At 39.7% G+C, this 18,622-nt stretch overlaps 1 protein-coding gene across 15 annotated transcripts in view; it reads left to right on the forward strand.

The window, feature by feature from the left end:
- Positions 1–9,906: 9,906 nt before the first annotated feature.
- Trps1 (transcriptional repressor GATA binding 1) overlaps positions 9,907–18,622 on the forward strand; it is a 249,568-nt gene continuing 240,852 nt past the window's right edge. For 4 of the 15 annotated variants that reach the window (XM_076555781.1, XM_076555784.1, XM_076555790.1 and 1 more), the window contains exons 1-2: positions 10,263–10,797; positions 12,238–12,361. Coding sequence is in view for 2 of the 15 variants with exons in the window: in XM_016000935.3 (XP_015856421.1) it covers positions 11,445–11,454 (10 nt within the window). In the remaining 13 variants the exon portion in view is untranslated. Of the gene's footprint in view, positions 10,027–10,261; positions 10,798–11,297; positions 11,455–11,492; positions 12,052–12,237; positions 12,362–18,622 lie in introns of those variants that run through there. The other 11 variants (XM_076555785.1, XM_016000937.3, XM_076555789.1 and 8 more) reach the window with 10 other exon arrangements.

Here is an 18,622-nt window from a genome sequence, read left to right on the forward strand (position 1 = left end):
TGGGATTTTCAGGTATCTCCCACAGAATAAGTTGTTTTCCACTGATTACTCTGTCTTCCTTCTTTACTCTTGTGACCTAAAAGTAGGATTGCCTTTAATTACATGAACTGAGATAAAAATGTGAAGTGGTGTATTTTTTTTTGGCTTCAAATTTCTTAATTTTGTGCTAGGGGTCCTATCAGATGGTAAAATTTAGCAATTGGCAGCTCATGATATTATTGAATGGGTGATTTCTTCTTCCTGTGTCTTTGTGATTGGGAGAAATCAAAATTAACTTTTGTTTATGATTATATGTTCAAATGTGTCACTATTCAGAGTATATGTATGTGTATGTATTATGCTATGCTAGTATATATACTTTTTATTTAGTAGGGTATGAAAATTAAAGAATTTTGCTTAATACTTATTTTTTTAAAAAAGCAGTTTATACACATTGGGAATAAATTAACCATAGATATTAGGTGTAGAGTAAGGGGTTAGGGGAGGACATAGTTATGAATGAATGAGGGCTTGGAATGGGAAGATCAAGTGGGAAGGGATAAGGAAGAGGGGAATGAGGGAGAGAATATGGAGAGAGACATCTAAAGTTAAGGACCATTTGAGGTGTAGTATGGAAACCTACTACAGGAGAAGCTTCCTAAATGAATATACATATATAAAAGAGATCTAAATGAAACTGCCAAATAATGGGGAATATTGAGCCCCAAGTGAACATCTCTTGCCACCAAATAAAACTTTCCAATACCGGATATATATACATAAATATATATATATATATATATAATTATATTATATTATATTATATTATATTATATTATATTATATTATATTATATTATATCATATTATATTATATTATATTATATTACTTCAAACTGAATTGTTGGCCAAAAAGAACTCCATGGAAATCACCAAACAACCCAAGCCATTGCCAAGACTACTGGTTGATCTCCACAAACTGATTGCAAGCCCCCCATCACTGAAGACAACACCTACACAACTCATTGAACTCAGAGAAGTCTAGCTGGTGCCTACGTAGAACCTTCATCCCTATATGCTAGTGTCTTTGGTATAGAAAGGTACTCTGAGTGCAACCAAAGAAGAAACTTCAACACCAACCTCTCCACAAACCCTTTGATGTACAACAGTATCCTTCCTCCGGGATACGCTAGTGCAATGGCGGCACAAAGTCTTTGGGTATAATCAACCAATATCTGATTTGACTGAAAGTCCATTCCTGGAGATAGAACCCATACCTGAAACTGCTCGCATGGCCAAGAACCTGAGACTAGATATCCCAGGGATCTACATTAAAACCATATACTACTGATCTAAAATATTTTTTAAAAAAAAAGTAGCAATAAAGTGACCCCTAATGACATTTTGTCACACTCAGATCAGTCCTTTTCTCATCTATCATAAGAGAAGATTCTTCCTGAAGCATATGGAACAACTAGAAACCCACAGCCAGACATTGTGCAAAGAGTGAGAGACCTTGGAACATTCTGCTCTAAGTAAGATGTCTTCATCAAATCCCTACCCTCGGGGCTCAAGAAACCCTGCAGAAGAGGAGTCAGAAAGAGCCAGAGGATAGAGCACACCCAAACAAAACAAACAGAAAACCAAAAATCAAAACAAACCAACCCCCCCCCCCAAAAAAAAAAACCCAAAATAAAACAAAGCACACAAAGCAAGCAAGCAAACAAACAAAACCCAAGGCCTGCTAAAACAGTAGGGTTCTTGCACATTTGAACTCACACTAACTGAGGCAGCATCCACGAGGCCTGCATGGGTCTGGATCAGATGGGGTCCTTCACCTGAAAAGAGAAGTGGATACATGACCCCATTCCTAACCCAGAAGCAATCTCTATTTGATAACCACTCTCAAATGAAAATATAGTTTCTTCAAGGGAGTCTCATGAGAAAACAAACTACTCTTAAGGGTAGGCTACATGCCCAGGAGTAGATGGCTAGAGAAAACGAATTTAACAGACTCCTTAGAGGTTCTTTGTCTCATAATATTGTGTCAGGGTCTTTTTATTTATTTATTTATTTATTTATTTATTTATTTATTTATTTATTTATTTATTTATTTTATTTTCAAAAACTTCCATTTTATACACACACACACACACACACACACACACACACACACACACACACACACACATTTCTGTTTTACCCTACAGGTCTTTTGCTAGCATAGAGTGGCTTCCTCTTTGGTGTTTTTATGGGATTTTTGAACGTGTGAACTTATGGGTCTCTGTGTCTATATCTGTTTCTTGTTCCTTCTCTTGGGCTCTTTTCCTTTTGTTTATTGGTTTTGTCCTGTTTCTAAGTGTCAGTTTTTGTTTTTATCTTATTGTATTTTATTCCTTAGGAACCTGTTTTTTTTTCTAATGAGAGACAGAAAGGTGGTGGGTCTGTGTGGAAAGGGAAGTGGGTAAACCATAATCAAGTTATATAATGTGAGGGAAAAATGAATTTTGAATAAAAGGGGGGAAGGCCGTTTAAGCCTATTTATTAAGAATAAATTTATTAAGAATAAATTAATTAGTACTGTCTATAACATAGACCTAAGTTGGAGTACTGCAGTTACTGAACAGCTAACAAATTGATCGTGTAGAAGTCCTCTATGGTTATTCATCTGCCTTTTATGTAAGACGAGCCGGTATTTTTGGAAGAGATGGAAGACGTAGTTAGAAATCTCAGCTATATTACCAGTATTCTCTGGTCACTATTTTGTGAATTTCTGAAAGTTCAAGAAATTCCCCCTTATTCTCAGGAGCATTACCTTGTTTATCTTGCTGACTTAATTAGCTTTGCACTATGAGTGTCCATGCCTCTCCTTCCAGACAGAACTATCTCTAGAGTCTAGACTAGAGTAAATTGGAACAATTGCCCAGGGCTCTGCTCTGCTGGGGAAACCCAGCAGCTGAGGCTGCTGTAGCACATTTGTGGATGCTGGTGATGAAGTGAGGAGGGGGATGAGAGTTAACACAGAAAAAAAAAAAAAAACACCGGTGAAAACAAATTTGCATAATATACACAGCATCCCCCACCTCCACCCTATGTAAAGTTAGTCACTCCAGTGCCCTAAGAACTAATGAATTTGCTTTCCATACCTCAGTCACTTATTTTCCACATGAATTCATACCTAACGTTTTGCATAGTCTAACTTTGTATCTTCATACTTGTAATAGGTGACTTAATGTGTAATGGAGTGAAAAGACTATTCTATCGTTGTCTCCTTAGGGTGTCTCCTCTAGAGATGTGCTCTGTGTCGTAGGTGAGATCCACACATCTGGTTTTCTAAAAGCATCCAAGACAGACTATGAGCTGCTTGGGTAGTCCATAAAAATTATAAATTATAATTATATAAATATATATATAATTTTGTATAAATTATATATATATTTATATAATATATATATAAATTATATAAAATTATAAATACCTTAGGAGCTAGAGTAGAACATTTACAACTTAGGTACCCAGCCACCAATGCAGTACCTAGAACATAATAGTTACTCAATGCACAATTGTTTCACTCTGTGAAATTACAAAGTCTAGGTTTTATTCCAGCAAACAAAGTTGATGCTATCACATGCTTTACTATATCAATCAGGCAATCAGGTGACAGAAAAGCAGTGTAAAGAATACTCAGGGGCTTTTGAAGAGAGTTTAGTGAAGAGTTAGTTTCAAATGCATGGACAGAGTTAGGGGGACCAAGAAAATATGATGAAACATTCATGACCTAGCTATAGCTAAAAAGAAGTACAATTCCTAACAAGTTAGGCCTGTGAAAGTAGAAGGAAGGAGCCAGGGACCAAGCACACAAATGGTCTCTCTTCTCATCTGATGTAATGATGTCATTGGCCAAACCCAGTGAGGAGCCAACAACAAAGGATGATACGACGGCGTCTCTGCCACAGTGTTACAGCACAGAAGGTGTGTGTGAAATGTCTACCATATTTAAATCACTATAGAGTTACTGGTGGATAGATTTTTAGATGGAAAATAATGATTGATGTTTATCATTTGTTCTCTTAGTTAATAGTTTAGGTAATAGGTATTAGGCAAAAAGTGAGTCAGTTTTGAGAACTCAAAGAACTGTAAGAAAAATAGAAACTTTCACTGAGATGACTGTGGACTCCTATTGGACATGCACAAGTACATATTCACGCAAGCTTGTGTTCGTGTGAACCCTTCCATTGGATTGGCAGGATGTTATGAAATGTGATATATGTTGGGGTCTGTAGGTGTGAATGTATAGTATTTGTTAAATGTCAGTTTATGTGGATCCACCCTATGCAGGGCTTAGCAACTATTCGTGAGTTGACTTGGGTTGAACTGACATCAAGCAACAAAGGGAGAAGAATGTTTTGAATGAGTGTTTGGAGAGAGTGTTTATCTCTACATTGCACTCAGAACTTTGCTGTCTCACACCCAAGACTTCTTAAACTACAAACAACCCATTTTCCATATAAAAACCCTGAGCTTTTGACCCCCTTTTCTAGATACTCCAGTGTTTAGATGCCTGTGATGTAGTGAAAAATCATCCAACCCACTATTTTTAGAGCAACATGGAATTATGAACCAAAACTTAATGATAATGAAGACAATATTTCAGAGGAAGACAAAGATCTCCTCTGATTCATTGCCAAAAATATGTTGCTGAGATGAAGACCACCCAGAGGCTACAACTGACACACGAAGCATCAGCACATATGCATTAAAGAAAAAGATCAGAAAGCAGAAAAGAAGAAAGAAAAAAAAGAAGAGAACGAATTAATTTAACAAAATTAACAACACAGTGTTGGAAACTTGGGTTCAATAGTGTTTCCAAGTAACATTTACAGACGTTATTCTAATTTCCAAGTCCACTTTAACAGATATTACACGTTTCCCATGATTTCATGGTCTCCTGCCTTCAAGAATCTTACAGTTTAAAAGTCTTAGGTCAGTAAGGCAGTGGACACCACGTTCACAAGTACACGGGACTCACTTGTTCCCTGAAGTTATAAGCAAGCTTTTCTGAAGCTTAGTTCTGCCATGACTGATTCTACCCTGGACATTCCAGAAAACTTTCATTTTCAAGGAAGAATATGTGTTTCATATCAAAAGAGAACAGCATACTCAGATGGAGAATTACCTGAAAGGCCTTTGAAACTTTCCCAAGTAAGATGGCAAAGTAGGTATATGACAGGCTTTGGAAAATGTCAGATGTGTCTAGGGAAAGATGAGTCAGTTGAAAAGTCAGGAGACAGGCCTGTGGGGGAAGAACAGATGCAGAATGAGAGCAGAAAGACATTTTGGCCTACATTTTAGGAAGACTTGAAAGCTCTAAGCCCTTGGGGCCTGTTTTGGTATTAGAGATTCATGGCAATTTTCTTAGAGGGGGTTGAAGACACCAAGAAACTGATCAGATTGGCTTGTTCTGTATCATAATGAAAAGATGGAGAGAGCATTGAGGGGGAAGTTCATTAGCATCGCGTTGGAGAGCCAAAAAACCTGAACTTGAGAACGGTCTGTGTGACTGCAGTAAAGGTGGTAGTATATACAAAGACCTTTTAAAGAAAGCTCTATGGGAGGACTATCTTATTAGATGTGGGGCTTTTGAGGGACAGAAGCTTAAAAGCCAGAGGGGCCCAACTTTTGAAGGTTTTGTTTGGGATGATTCACATGCTTGATAAGAATGGGGTTACTTTCCTTCTTTCACTGTCTCTTGTGAGAGTCTCTTCTTTCACGAGAGAACATTAGGCACATCCCTTTGGAATGTCAGTGAAGAATCCCACCTTAAAATTTAGGCACAATCAGATGTAGAACTTGGTTATTTGCAAGTGAGAGGAAAGTGTATGAAGTTTGGAGTCATGGGTAGATGGATAAGAGAGAAAAGCAAGGAAAGGTAATAGATTGAGGGTGTAATTATGGCAGATAGCACCGGTCACCTCCTTGTCATGGCTGGAACTAGATCTGGATTTTTCCCAGTGAAGGTGCTCTCTACTGGTTGGCAGAAGTGGAGTTAGTCTTGCTGTTTCTTAGAGTGGTTTGGTTTGAATACATTGTGCTGAATGATCTCATTTAATTGTACTTTCACTCTGGTGAATGGTATATGTTTGAACATTCATAAATCCGAATGCAAACTCAAGCGTCGTGCCATCATTTTTATTCCAGAGCACACGAGTCAGGAATTTCGTGTGTGCGTACATGGTGTGTGTATGCACACATGTGTGTGTCTACACCTCAGAAATTTGTTTCCCCTTTTAATTAAACAAAGCTCATGTTTGTTGGCTTTCAGGGTGGGCTGCAAGGCCCATCTGTTTAACTAGGCATTTGCCTGATTCTGCAGAGGGAGGATTGGCAAGTGTAAGTGTGAATTTGAATACCAGATACAGGATATTTAAAGCTAAATTTATCTTTAATAAATTCACCCAGAGGTGCTTAGCAATAGGTAGTTTTGAAAATGATCATAATGTGTGCAGAAGGAACACTTTGTTTTTAAAAGCTGAATGCTGTGTGACTGGGGGAAGAAATAGACTGGAAGTTTGTCTCTGATACTGCTTTCTTCCTTAGGTCTTGCTGGGAAGGAGGGTGGAGTACTTCAATAATTGCCTTTTATGTGCTGGAAGGAAAATGATCTTCCATTTTATAAGATGCTGTATGGTCCTGGGAGAAAATAATAGGATATTTCTTGAAAGTATGAGTGAAAGCAGTCGGCATGTAGGACCAAGGGATGTCAATCTTGGAGGTTTCTTTTTAGAAATTTCCAATTTATGATGTGTTAGGGTAAACAGTTGGATTACATTTCTGAAATACATGTTCCATCAGGTAAAATCATTGTGATTACAGGCACTGCAACGGTGAGTAAGTTATGTGCTAAAAGGGTTGGAAATGTAGAACAAGTATGCCTGTGCTTAACTGCTAATCCCTGCTTGTATCTCTACTGAATAAACTACAAGGAAGAGGGGACAGATGCTGAAATAACACAGCAGAAAGGGGATATTATGTCATTCTGGGAGAATAATAGCATTAATACAGCTCAAGGAACTAGTTTATCGATGGTTTAACCACAATAGACTATTCCAGAATTCAAAGCAGGATGGGAGACGATAAAGAGGTTATTTTAGTGGAAAGTTGCTTCTTTTGTTTTGCTATTTTATTTCTTCTAATTCTTCCTTATTTTCTGAGGCATCCTATCCTACACAGGCCCAGGTTGTGGTTTTTAATGTCCTCCCTCCATTGTCCAGAAATTCATTACTTTGAATGTGTGAGCATGGTTTGAAGTGCCTTACACATGCTTGAGAGAGAAGATAATAGATGTAAATAATTCTTTAATATTTCCCCTAATTCAGTTTGTGCCATGCAAATGTCAGGACTAGAGAAACAAATCAATAAACATTTGAAGGAAAACAATATACATAAGTTAGTTTATATATTAAAAACAACTGTCAAACAATTATGACCTCATGTATTTGTTGGTTGTTTTGAAATATTCCTACCAGAGTTAAAAAATGCTATGAGGGCCTTTGAGCTTAAACATATTGTGTCAATCAAGAGCATATGTGATATATCTGAAGCATGAGGTAAAAATTTTCTTCATAAATTATTGCATCAATAAATAAGTAATTTGCTTGAAAAATTATAAAAATATTTGTGCTTTTATTAGGTTCTCTACAGACCTTTTGAGGCTGATGTAAATGAGTTGACACTGCAGCATTAAATCTCTGATATCCTAACTTGAAACACAGAAAGTAAGGTGAAGACTCTTTTTTCTTTTCTTTTCTTTTCTTTTTTTTTTATTTCTCAGGCAAACTTCAGCAAAATTGAGTCCGTGAAACTTCATTCATTAAAATTTTAAGTGACCGTGGATTTGTTGGCTTCAGTACATGGAGTGTAACTTTATCCTTTCAATTAAAGGACATAATTCACCCCTGGACCTTTGGCTTTACTTTTTCATATAATATATAATTTGGGTACACTTAATGGTCAGATTTTGTATTATTACAGGTGGAAAAACACCAGCCATCTCAAGGGTTTTGTGCCTGCAAAAGCGTGTAATTTAATTTTTTTGAACCAATTTAATCAATGATGGTTTCATGTGTGTAAATTTACACTCTTGACAACTGCCTTAGATTTGAGGGTGAATGGGAGGAAGATCACTTCCCCTTTTAAAATGTCATTTAAATCTTGGGGAGCAGTAGGAGATTAGGGCACTAATCCTTGTGATAAATTGTACTGTTTAACTTTGCTGAGATGGTGTTGTCTCAGATTTTATCAGCTGGATACCAGACTCAGCAGTTTTACTTCTGTTAACCCTTTAAACACAAGCCGTGTGACCACTTGGATATGTATTTCAAAATTTATTTGACCTAACAGTTTCAGTTAGTCATGGCCAAAGAATGTTTCACTCCGATCCTTATTATTTCTTCTGAATAAAACTAGTTCTCGCTGTGTCGTGAATATTTCCATAAAAGCCAGCAAGCTAATTTATGACTTAACAAAGAAAATAAAAGGCCTATATTTAATATAGAAATACCTTTTATAGGGGAAATTGGTGGTGGACAGTATTAAATGACTCCAGTGTGGAAATATGCAGGTGGTCATTAGGAGTTGACTGTAAGATTTACTGAAGATTTTCATATTAAATTCCCCTACATGCAGGGCCATATATAAATCCAATTCTGTTTAAAAAATTAAACTGATGGCAACATGAATAATTTTATGCATATGACACCATTGTCTTCTCCCTCCTTTAGGGAATATATTGTTGTCTCATTGTGAAACTGTATTTTGACTACTCTTCACCCGACTAGTTTCTCTATTGCGAAAGAATTATTGCTTTTCTATTCATCAGTGTATGGGACATGCTTGTGAAGCAGGTCTGGACCAAGAAATTGCAGATCTGGCTGAGTATATAAGTGAAAACAAGGATCATTTGGGAAAAGGAGGGAGGTTCTACAATCATTTATTTCAGTTTTAGGTTTATATATGCATTTACATACATGTACACACACATGCACGCATGCACACACACAATTGCCTTTTTCACTTCTTATAATAGCATGTCTGAAAAAACACTTATCTTTTCTGCAAGAAGATATATGAGTCAGTAAAAATATTTGGGGGAAATCGCTGCACCTTCAGTTCACAGATTCGTGATCGTACCTCTCAAAAATTCTAATTTTAATCATTTTGTGCTTCAGAGAGGGATGTTTCTCCTTGTAGCACAAAATTGCTTTAAGCTGACTTTCACTAGAGGAAAAACATACCACTTAAAGTCACCCAACTGAAGAAAATGAAGTCCAAACGCCCAAGAAATGTTTACTTAGTTTTTAACACCTCCTATACTTTGAATCCTGTCTTGGTAATGTTTTATGCATTGTTGATCTTTAGAAGTTAAAGGGAAAGATAGCCTGCTCGTTCCCTGAACCTTATGCTGAGGCAATTTCTCTTAACAAGATGTGTGATAAGAAAAAGAATGTCATGCCTAATTCAGAGTTCCTTATCTGCTTCGAAAGCCCCAAAGACCAGCATGTATTAACCTGGCAGTGACTGAATAATGTCCCCATTTTATCTGTTTTGTGGTACCCCTTAAAGCACTCATTGAGTTTCTGGCTTCTCAGCTCAGAAAACCATAGCAACCTCAGTCCGCACTTCTCCAACTCAGGATAGAGTTCAAGTTGTTCTCCTGAAGCCCTCCTACCATCCCAAAGCCTGGGAAATCCTGACCACAGCCGAGGTGTCCTAGGACTTCCAGCCACAGATTAGAGGGCGGGGGAGGGGGGGCGCACACGCACACACAGATCCTTGCGTCCTTTAATTGAGAGCTAGAGGGAAAGGTAAAAAAAAAAAAATACACACACACACACACACACACACACACACACACACACACACACACACACACACACACACACACACACACACACACACTTTGAGAGTTCTTGGCATTCTCCAGGACAGCATCACCAGTGTCTGGGCAGCGTCGCCTTGGCTGCCACGCACTGTCCCCCGCGCCCCCAAGGTAGGTCCGGGCCTCCAGGCTCCCCCTGGCCAGGGCAACCCGGCTTCCCTCCTCCCGCAGCCCGGCCGGTGGGGGAGGGGAGGGGCGGGACGAGCCGCGCGCGGTCCCCAGTTGTCGCGGGCTGGCGCGGCCGGCCGGTCCCGCGGGCGGCGGCGGCGGCGGCGGCGGCGGCGGGTGCTCGGGGCCGGGCGGGGCGGCGGCGGCGGCGGCGCGGGGACGCGCCTGTCTCTTTAAGGGAGCTCGGTCTGGGGTGGCGCTTTCCTCCGCGAAGGCTCCTTTGATATTAATAGTGTTGGTGTCTTGAAACTGACGTAATGCGCGGAGAGTGAGGTCCTGACAAGCGATAACATTTCTGATAAAGACCCGATCTCATTGCAATCTCCAGCGTCCTCTTTCTCGCTGCTGCTCGGTGGTGGCTCCGGACCTCGCGTCCTCCTGATCGCTCTCTCGCCTTTGCCTAATTTTTTTTTTTTTTTAAACAACAGCAACAACAACAACAACAAAAAACCCCAACAACACCCCCTCCCTTCTCCCACCCGGCACCGGGCACATCCTAGCTCTATTTCCTTTCTCTTTCTCTCGCGCTCTCTTTTTTTTTCCTGGGGGGGGGGAGGGAAGGGAAAGGGGGGGAGGCAGGAAAGACCTTTTTCTCCCCCCCCCCCCCAATAATCCAAGATCAACTCTGCAAACAACAGAAGACGGTTCATGGCTCTGGCGGCCGCGCCACCATCTTTCGGGCTGCGGAGGGTGTTCCTGAGGATTAATCAACAGGTAAGGGGGAGCCGGGCGGGCCGGGGGGCGCGGGCTCAGCCGGCCGGGGCGCCGTTCCGCCAGCGCTGCGCCCGCGCGAGTGTGCGCAAAATGTGGGCGATCGCGAGCGGGGAGCCCTGGGAATTAAAAGTGACTTTCTTTGAAAAAAAAAAAAAAAGCTCAGCCGAGGGAGAGAGTGTGCTGCAAGCCAAGCGCAGGCTTCTCGGGTTTCACACGCATTTTCTTTCTTCCTTTCCACCCCCCCTCCTCCTTTGCGCGTGTGATTTCTTTCTTTCTTTTCTGTTCCCCTTAACCTCCCCCCACCCCCCAATTCCTCTGCTCCCTTTGCTGGGTCTAAGGCATCTGAGCCTTGGAAACCAGAGAGACTTCAAACTGCAGTAGCCCCCAGAGTCAGGAGGGTCAAGTTCAGCCGCCGGGGAGGAGGAAAAACAAATCCCGATTTGCCAAAAAAAGAAGTTTCAGGCCGGTGCCCCCTCCCCCCCTCCCAGCCCCACTCCCCCTCGCTGTCTCTTGCTGGCTGATTTTAATTCTCTCCTACCGGGAGCAGCAGAGGGATCTGGAGGTGGCTGGACCCGAGGGGCCGCCGCCGCCGCTGCTGCAAGTTTTCTGGGGGCTCCTGACAAACGGGGAGCAGACTAGGCACCGGCATGCAGAGTAGTAAGTTGGGTGAACTTGGGAGGGTCGGGAGGGTTTCCGAGAGGGGTCTTGGAGTGGCCCTCCAAAGTGGTAAAACAGCATAGTCTGGCTTTTGGTTTTGAAGAGTTTAGTTTGCAAAGCCAGGCTTCAAACTTTTTTCCCTTAAAGGCCCAGCTGGGCTAGAGGGAGAGAGTGTGGCATCCCCTGGTCTACCCGTCTCTGGGCAGCTCAGGGCAGCCTGGGCCCAGGGGTCTGTGCCCTGTCGGTACCATGAGGCAGGGCCTTGCAGCCAGGGAGCTTCCGTAGGGGCTGAGCAAGGGGCAGACTTCCTCTGCGGTGCGGTTGATGCGCCATGTGTCGAGCGGGTCAGGGGACACTGGCTGGTGATTAAACGCCTGTCAGCGGTGGGACATGCAGGCAGACAGGCTCTTTGCTTTCTGTCTAGTTCCTGTTTGGGCTGTAGAGTCTGAAACGCATCTTTGAAAGGCCAAGGCAAACACCTCTATCCCTCCAAATAACTCCAGGATTATAGGACCCCATGAATAATTTGAGGGTTGAAGCAGGGGTGGAAGCCGTTTGAAGTGCAAAGCTGTTTTTGTGGCTGGGAAGGCTTTTTCTGTGAGTACCTGTCTGAGATGGTGGTGTTTCCCCTTTCACCAGGGAAGTCACTAACTGTTTTACAGCTCTGGGACTCTAAAGCCATTGAAGTGAGAGGGCCAGAGAGAACTAACTGGGGCTTCACAGAGACTCTTGCTTGGGCTTACTACATTTTAGGACCTGGCTGACTTCCCCATATCTTTTTAGGCCTCAGATTTGATCCTTTGAAAGTTTTTGAGTAAGAGCCATGGATTTAATGATGAATCCTAATTAAGATAGAATATCCATCCTTATCCGGTTTTGGGAAATCACCGCTAGCGTTTTAAGCAAGGTAAGTGGAGAGAGAGGGGCCGAGCGGAGAAGTAAAATCAGGCACAAGTTAGGCCGATTCATTGAACTTTTGTAAGCTATCCAGGTGAACAGGAAAGGGACTGGAAGAGATAATCAGTACAAAGGGCCTGAGACAAGATTACGAAGAGGTCATCATTCTAGGCCTTACTGGCTAAATTTGATTGCTGAAGGGTGGGGTGGGGTGTGTGTGTGTGTGGGGGGGGGAAGAACAAGACTTAAGTCTTTAGAGTGTTGTAAACTCCTGAGTGCAAACCCACCAGTCTCTCTAGAGATCCTTCCCTGCAGGTTTTAGAAAGGGTTGATCATTTAGAAAAGGCTGCCAGAGAGAAACATGTTAGGGACAGTCAGGAAGGTACTGCGGCTAGCAGGTCCTTGACTGGCCAAAATGAGAAGTAAGTCTCTATCATCTCACTGCTGGGCAGTTTCTTACATGCTGTTCCCTCTCCTCCGAGGCCCTCTCAGTTAGTGCAGCACTCGGGGTAGAAAAGCAAAGGCTCTAAAATAATCACCATGCGGCTTTTCCTCACTTTTCCTTTCCCCAAGTATGACAGGGTTGTGAATAAACACAGGGTTTGTATGGGAAGATGAAACGTTTCCTGTAAGTTTCGATGCTGACAGGACAGTCTGGAAATGATACCAACATTCTGAGGATTTTTTTTTTTCTTCTTTTTACCTTTGAGTGAAAGTTTATTAATGGCATGCTCAAACTTTACAACTTCAACTTATATGTTCATTGAGTTTATCCTTTGGTAGATTTCATAACTTTCCTTTTAAAGCTGCATGATCTTTTTTTAAAAAAAATTAATTTAATTTTTTTATTGAAAACATCTCCAGTCAGTTAAATAGACAGGGCCGTGAATATGCTAGTTTGAGGATTATTTCTGGATATGAGTACTGTGGAAATAGAGCTGCAAAGGAGGAAAGAGAGTTATGATGACTCCGTACTGCTGTGATTTCTCTGAATGTAAGGCGTTGGGAAGCGTCATCTGTACTCTATGGGCAAAATATTATTTACGTTTCCTGAGCTGATGTTGGTGGCCTCCCAATGTACCTTTTGCATGTTAGTCTATGTGTGCGTGCGTGGAATACTTTTACATACCTAGTAACTAAGTCTGACACTCTCCGAGTAACGTGGTAGGGAGTACCTAGCAAAAAAGTTTGTCACTCGGGAGTTTCATATTCTGTCAGTGATTATGCTGCTTGGGTAGCCCTGGTCCTTTGTTAGAGCCAGCATTAAAGGTGTGGAGGAGAGTCCCAGAGTGCCTGTGAATCCCGAGTTGAATTCAGAGCTCCGCACGTTGACTACTAATATTGTGAAGAGTTTTACAGAAATTTCTATCTACTTTCATACAAATCAGTTTGGCACCCAAATTAGTGTGCATTTAATCACGAGTGGCCTACCTAGCGCCTTACTTTGTCCTTGGCATTCTTTTCCTTTTCCTTTTAAGTCACACAACACTCCTGAGCTTATTCTAGTTTTCACTGTAAGTCTCTGTAAGATGCATAAGCAAATCTTCATTCATAAGAAAACCTTCCAAACACGGAAGTGACTGCATTGGTGGGAAAAGCTGCTTTTAAGATTCTAGTGTTTCAGTGGCGCTTTTACTAATGTTGCTGTTATTATTATTATTAAACGTGCATGTGTCTAAGTACAAGTAGAAGCCATGATTTGCTTCTAAAGATACATGCATTTTCTATTAAAGAAATAAGACAAGGGTGTGAAGTTTTAGTAAACTCTTTTATCCTTTTTTGAAGTATATAAACATTACAGAAAATTTTTAAAGAATTTGAAAGAGATTTTTTTAAAGTTAGAACCTTATTTGAGTTTGAAATTGATGTCAACATTGATAACTAGCTTCCTGATATTTTCTATAATTATATATATTACAATTATTATTACTTTAATATGTCACTTGAGAGCAAACAATAATATCAAAACACTGTGCTATTGTACATGGCACAAAATAGACTTTCACAGAGTTGTGGACAGGTGTCTATAATTGATTTCAAGGGAAATTATTATTTTTGAAATAAGCGATGAACTTAAAATAAAATGACTGGCTCCCATTAAAACGTACCCTCGTGAAGATATTCTCTGGTGTGTAAAATGAAGCCATTCATTCAACACACTGTCAACTTTCCACTTGGTATTTGCCTCTGCTTAATTTAGTTTCCCTGGGACAGCTAGTGTGGTAGCCTGCATCTGTTTTTGGCAGGCATAGAAAACTATAAACTCAGACAGTTCTGTCTCAAATATTGTAGCTCAAGAGTTACAATCAATTTGATAAAGAACAGGCGAGTTGTATGAGCTTGCTTTCTGTTGTTCATCCTGGGTCCAGCTTTCAGGTAACAGGTTTCTCTTCCTTCTTTTTCTAATTATGATTACTAATGGTATTGATAACTAATTATTCTTGTTAAACTTCTTTATTTATTATTTATTGAGATATGGAGGAGTTAACGATAGCATATTAAGACTTGGCTAGACTTTGCTTATCTATGGAATAGCTACATTTTATTTGGATGTATGGAAAGAAGTGAATTTCATTGTCATAACAGAATTTATGGGATTTAGTGGACCCTTTGTAGCTCTAATATCAAGACGCTTATCTTAACTTTACAAAGCAGTAATTCAACACAATTTTCTAAGTGTCCTTGTTATGCTCATGTATAGAAAAGACTTAACGTGCTTCATAATTATTTGCATTTTAAAAACTGAGCAGTTGTTTTTATTATTATCAAAATCACTGGCCTCCTGAAATCTTTGATCAGTCTACTGAAGTAAGTCCCCGAAAATGCCAAGATTTGTTTTTAGACTACTGTTCAGTAGCAGAACAGAACAGCCTGTTTTCTCCTTAAATATAAGTTGGTTCAAAGCTATTTGTATCAAATATTCTATTATAGATGACCTCAATAAGTGAGGCCTCAAATGATACAATTATGGCCACTTTGGGGGTCTTTCTATCACTTAATGGCTCTTATTTCCCTGGGAAGTGAATTTCCAAACCTTTGCTTTGTCTCTGTAGGGGATAATGATGCGGAAATTGATTTAGGTTAGAAAGAGATCTTTGGGCTTAAGGAAAGGCTTTTACTGAGTTTTCAAGACACTGAAAATTGTTTGAATTGTTAAGAACTAGTTAAGAGAAGAAGCCTGCTAGTGATAGTAGCTATTGGAACGATCACAGCATTGCCATGCTGAGTTCTTTTTATTTTCCTACCTCTTTTCACTCCCCCCACCAGCAGTTTCAAGTAGCAAAAACAAAGATGAAATTATCAGTGTACTTCAGATTTGAAGCATCATTGAAATAATTTTTTGATTCGAAGGTATAATTGAAATACAAACGTTAAGGCTGGCCGTTCAGAATGTCGCATTCAAAAGAAAAAAAAATACTTTTAATTTTTAAAATGTTGCTAGCTCCTTAAAAACCTGCAGTAAATACTTTACAAGTGGCTAGACACCTTCCCTGGTGTTCAGTTTATACAAGTAGGAAACTTTCTCTCCTGCTCTTTCTCTCTCTCTTGTTTTCTTTAAACCAACTGACGTCATGCCAAACTTTGCTTTAAAAGAACAGACAGAAGTAATTGGTAGCTTTTAACTTTTAATAATGTTCTGCATTGGTTTTGGTGGCCAAAATGCTTTTTTTTTTTTTTTTTTTTTTAGAAAAAGAAAAAAAAAAAAAACTTCAAGTAAGAACGGGCTTGTAGCCTGAGGAAGAAAAGCTCCGTTGATACAGTTATTTTTATTCTTGTTTTTCAATTTGTTATTAAAACCCTTTCCTGCTGAGCTCCACTGTATTTCTTCAGTTGTTCGCTGTGATAGCTGGTGCATTTGAGGTTACTGTAATTTAAACAGGTTGGGGGCTTGGAGAGAAATTGGACTTTTGTGTTACCTTATTTCTTTACTATTTGAAAGGAAAAAAAACAGGTTTTTGTTTCAATTGAGATTAATTAATGAAGGTTATCAATAGTGACAGGTCAATGAATATGTTTATATAGAGAATGCCACACCTGTTACCAAGAGCCTAAAATATGGAAGTTTAATTGTGACATTAATCATTTTTATGTGCGGAGGAAGGAAAATATATGAAATGTTACTAAAATGTAGTTTTATATTGAAAGCATTAGTTTCAAGGGTCAATATGTTCCTACTGAAAGTGTTTCATTTTTCATCCTGAGAATTTTAAGTGGCATCATTAAACCTTATTTATCACATAGTATTTTAATAATATTTCTCTCTATGCAGAATTTGCACAGGGAAATATAACTTTGTCTGCTTAAGAGACACCTTGATCACATTGATTGACAGGGGCCAACTTCAGAAGTTGGCAAACAGAAAAATCTTTTCTGGGGAGAAAAAAAAATTGTGTCAGTATTTCCTTCCTTGGGAAAAGCTACTCCACCCAGAAGTGGGGCCCTCCTTCCCATTTGTGGGGCAGAACTGAGTAGCGACGTGTGTGTGACACAAACAGTTGCTGAGGTTGAAGTCTTTGCTGTAATACCAAATTTCATCTGTGAGTTCGTTATTCTCACCCCTTCTAGACTCAGAAAGTCCCTAAAGAATAATCTACCCTGAAAATGAGGTGTCTTGGAGAGGAAGAGTAGTCACTAGTAATTTTATAATTATCCAAAGTATTCTGTATAGTTCAGACTCTCGGAGTGTTCTCTTCTTAGAAATTTGACAGTTTTGATTTGCTTTATTTGTTCTCGGCTTTTTACTGTGAGAGCTACAGACTTTCATTCGTATCCGAGAGATTCCTCCTTCGATAACTGCTCCTTCGCTTAAGTATTTTCCAGGGAAAACTAGAAGAATTAACTGTATGTTGCTCTACTAGCATCGTGCAAGTTTATTGGATTCAGTTGTGATTTAATTAATAAGTTTTAGAAAGTTTGCAAGCATGAATTTCAAACCATAGGCATGTCTAACATGAAGTTTTTTTTTATTATTTAATAAATGTTGGTCTGATACTTCAAAATTGGGAATTGTATAAAGTTTAGCAAGACGGGAAAAGGCAGAGGGAGGTATTTGGAGTTTGCAATCCTTTAATATCAGCAGCCTGTTTACTGTGGATTGGTGGGGAGGGGTAAGGGGAGGCATTGTGGAAGATGATACAAAAAAAAAAAGAGGATCCATCAACTGCGCATATGATCCCCTCCCCTTAAGGTTTACTTAAACAATATGTTTCGGTTTTGCCTCAAACCATTCTGCACCACCCCAACTCAAAGCATCCACCACTATCTTGGTTCCTGAGCGATTAAGGATGGTGTTTTCTGTTATATAATGAGCTGCAGTATTATTTGAACAAAGGTAACATATTTTGATTTGTGTAATTCTTTGGTAGTTATTAGGAGGCTACCTACAGTGTAAGAGGAGTTCTATAGTATAAAGCCTGTGGATACTTGGTGCATCCACGGTGACTGTACTGTGTTTGAATTATTGCAGCAATGTGTGCATGCTCTTGGAGCTGTATTTTATGTATGTAATACTTAGATCCACCTTGATGGTGGAATTTAATGTGCTAAATCATGACCTGCTGTGCTTTAAACAGGAATCTTTTAAAGAGATACATGACTTGTTTTTTTTTTTTTTTAAAGCTAGAAGTTTGAAGTGATTGTGGCCGTTAGACATAATGAATCAGTCGCTTCCATAGCACTTAGATGTATTCAGAATTTACTAGGAAATTTCAAAAGAAGGAAAAAAACCCACCCTATAAATCAAAATGCCCTCTCATTGTGTATTTTAAGTACTGTTCTGAGAACATTTTTGAAACAGTCTCATTTCTGTGGGGAGTGACAGTGCTTTTCTGAAGATATGATTTTAAAGACACTTTACAGTTTACAATTCCATCAGCTTAAAACGTTATGCAGAAATATTATGGAACATGTAAAGACTCCGTACTCTTGAGCCTATGCGTTTTTCCCTAGGGTGATGGATTCTGTGCGTCACCCAAATGTGATGCTATTTGCCTGGCTTGTAATACTGGTTTGAGGGTTGCTGGATGTCCTAGTTCATCAAGCAACATAATACAACAACGTTGGTAACTAGGTAATTGACACAGTCAAAATAGGCTCTGGAAAATGTTCCAAATACTTTAAAGTCAGTTCAGAACTTAGCATATATTCCATTTATTCAACACTTAAATAAACAGATGATTCATTGTCTGCCCTTTCAGCCTCCTATAGTTGATATCACTAGAAGGAAATATGTTAACGCTCACAGTTCTTGTTTTTATTTCTTTTGCTTTAG

Source organism: Peromyscus maniculatus, chromosome 20 (genome assembly GCF_049852395.1).
Source record: "Peromyscus maniculatus bairdii isolate BWxNUB_F1_BW_parent chromosome 20, HU_Pman_BW_mat_3.1, whole genome shotgun sequence".
Classification (NCBI taxonomy): domain Eukaryota; kingdom Metazoa; phylum Chordata; class Mammalia; order Rodentia; family Cricetidae; genus Peromyscus; species Peromyscus maniculatus.